This window comes from Aplysia californica, unplaced genomic scaffold, assembly GCF_000002075.1.
Source record: "Aplysia californica isolate F4 #8 unplaced genomic scaffold, AplCal3.0 scaffold00638, whole genome shotgun sequence".
NCBI lineage: Eukaryota > Metazoa > Mollusca > Gastropoda > Aplysiida > Aplysiidae > Aplysia > Aplysia californica.
In genome coordinates this window covers 383,337-385,449 of record NW_004797908.1, presented here as the reverse complement: position 1 = coordinate 385,449, position 2,113 = coordinate 383,337, and the positions used below count along the sequence as shown (strand labels likewise).

Sequence of the window (2,113 nt, the reverse complement as noted above, 5' to 3'; positions counted from 1 at the left end):
GGGGGGGGGCGCTGTTGGTTGTTTTTTTGTTTTTTTCTTTTTTTAAAGGGGTGGTATCTTTATGATGAAGTCACTATCTATGCTTGCTGCTTTTATTGTCATTGTTAGAGTAGTTATGTTGCTGTTGTTGAGGCTTTTTATGTTGTTTTTGGTGTTGTCGTTGGTGGTGCAGTCTATTATAATATATGTCTATATATTCTACCACTACACATTTTAAAGTACGCTACAATCTTATTCTGGCAACTAAGAAGTAGTATTCATAGGGATGTTTGATCCCCGAGATAGGTATATTTGTAGCTTCATATTAACCTCCGTGTACAGCCTGTTTTTTCCCCATTTAATTTTGTGTTTCGTTTTTTGTTGTTGTTGTTGTTGTTGTTGTTGTTTGTGTTATTGTTTGTTCATGGATTTTTTTTTTTTATAAAAGAGAAACATTTCGACACAAAACGGTCATTTAGTGCTGGAAAAATGTAGGACTACCAGTGGTACCCTTCAACCATCCACTTCAGTATATTATAAATAATGCACCAGCTCACCTACGGGAGTCTACCACTTGATCAAAATTTAAATCAGCACTTAAAACGCATTTGTTTCAGTCCAGCTTCAATCTGTAATTTCCGACATTCCCAATACAAATATTATTATGTCCTCTCAGTATCTATTATATTCTCTCAGTATCGTTTATTCTTGCTGTTCTGTTCTGTAAGAATTTATGACTATGTGAATTCATCAATGTGTGCGAGGGTGTCTGGGAGAGAGAGAGAGAGAGAGAGAGAGAGAGAGAGAGAGAGAGAGAGAGAGAGAAAGAGAGTGAGAGACAGAGTGAGACTAGTGAGAGAAAGAGAGAGAAAGAGGATTACTATAGGAGCAATGCGCTTCATATGTTCTTTGTATTATTGTACAGTATTTAACAATTATTTGTGGAAATGCGCTATATAAATTCTATATAATATTATTATTATTTAATAATAATTAATTATCTGTGTGCTTGACCATGCTCCCTTTGATCTGCCCATTTCACAAGTGGGGGTAACAAACGGAAACTGAGCCTGGCCATGGCGCTGGTGGGTGATCCCCCCTTCCTGTTCCTGGACGAGCCGTCCTCCGGCATGGACCCCAAGGCTCGGCGTCAGATATGGAACGTGCTCTCCGACATACGGGCCAGTGGACGCACCATCGTCCTCACTTCCCATAGGTACAGTTGTTTCTCCTGGATATGTTGTGGTCTTCTTATCCTTGTCTTGTTGTTGTTGTTGTTGTTGTAGTTGTAGTTGTTGTTGTTGTTGTTGTTGTTGTTGTTGTTGTTGTTGTTGTTGTTGTTGTTGTTCTTCTTCTTCTTCTTCTTCTTCTTCTTCTTCTTCTTCTTCTTCTTCTTCTTCTTCTTCTTTTTCTTCCTCGTGGCGTCGGTAGACTAGTGGTTAGGCTACCGGACTCGTACTCGTCAGATTGCGGAATCGGGGGTTTGAGCCTCAGCTCGATCCAACGGTGTGTTATAAGGAAAGGAACTTTACACAAATTTCCCACTTGGCTCGGTTTTTTCGGAGATGGTCGTTCAACTTGGAGATCAGGCCTCTTAAATAACGCAAAAGTGTTGATAGGGGCGTTAAACCTATATCATTTCACCATTTCTTCTTCTTCTTCTTCTTCTTCTTCTTCTTCTTCTTCTTCTTCTTCTTCTTCTTCTTCTTCTTCTTCTTCTTCTTCTTCTTCTTCTTCTTCTTCTTCTTCTTCTTCTTCTTCTTCTTCTTCTTCTTCTTCTTCTTCTTCTTCTTCTTCTTCTTCTTCTTCTTCTTCTCCTTCATCTTCTCCTTCTTTTTCTTCTTCTTCTTCTTCTTCTTCTTCTTCTTCTTCTTTTTCTTCTTCTTCTGCTAGTGATAATGATGATAATGATTTTGATGATAATGATGACTAGCGTTTCCTGCAAAGAGCTTTTTTTTTATCACCCGTGGAAATGTTAACATTTATCAAATGCCCCATCTGTTTTCCTACGAAGCGTTTTCAACTACACTACCCGGGATTGAAGTTGATCGACTGGAAAGTAGATCAATACAAACTCTCACATTATTTCTTTCAATCTTTAAGCGAGACAAAGCAATACAGCACAAGTATAACG

The 2,113-nt window shown here is 38.5% G+C and overlaps 1 protein-coding gene across 1 annotated transcript in view; it reads left to right on the top strand.

Moving 5' to 3' along the window:
- LOC101863131 (ATP-binding cassette sub-family A member 3) overlaps nt 1-2,113 on the top strand; it is a gene marked incomplete in the record, with an annotated part of 33,739 nt that overhangs the window by 29,310 nt on the left and 2,316 nt on the right. The window contains 1 exon segment of the mRNA XM_013087787.1: nt 1,025-1,195. Within this exon segment, the coding sequence (XP_012943241.1) occupies nt 1,025-1,195 (171 nt within the window).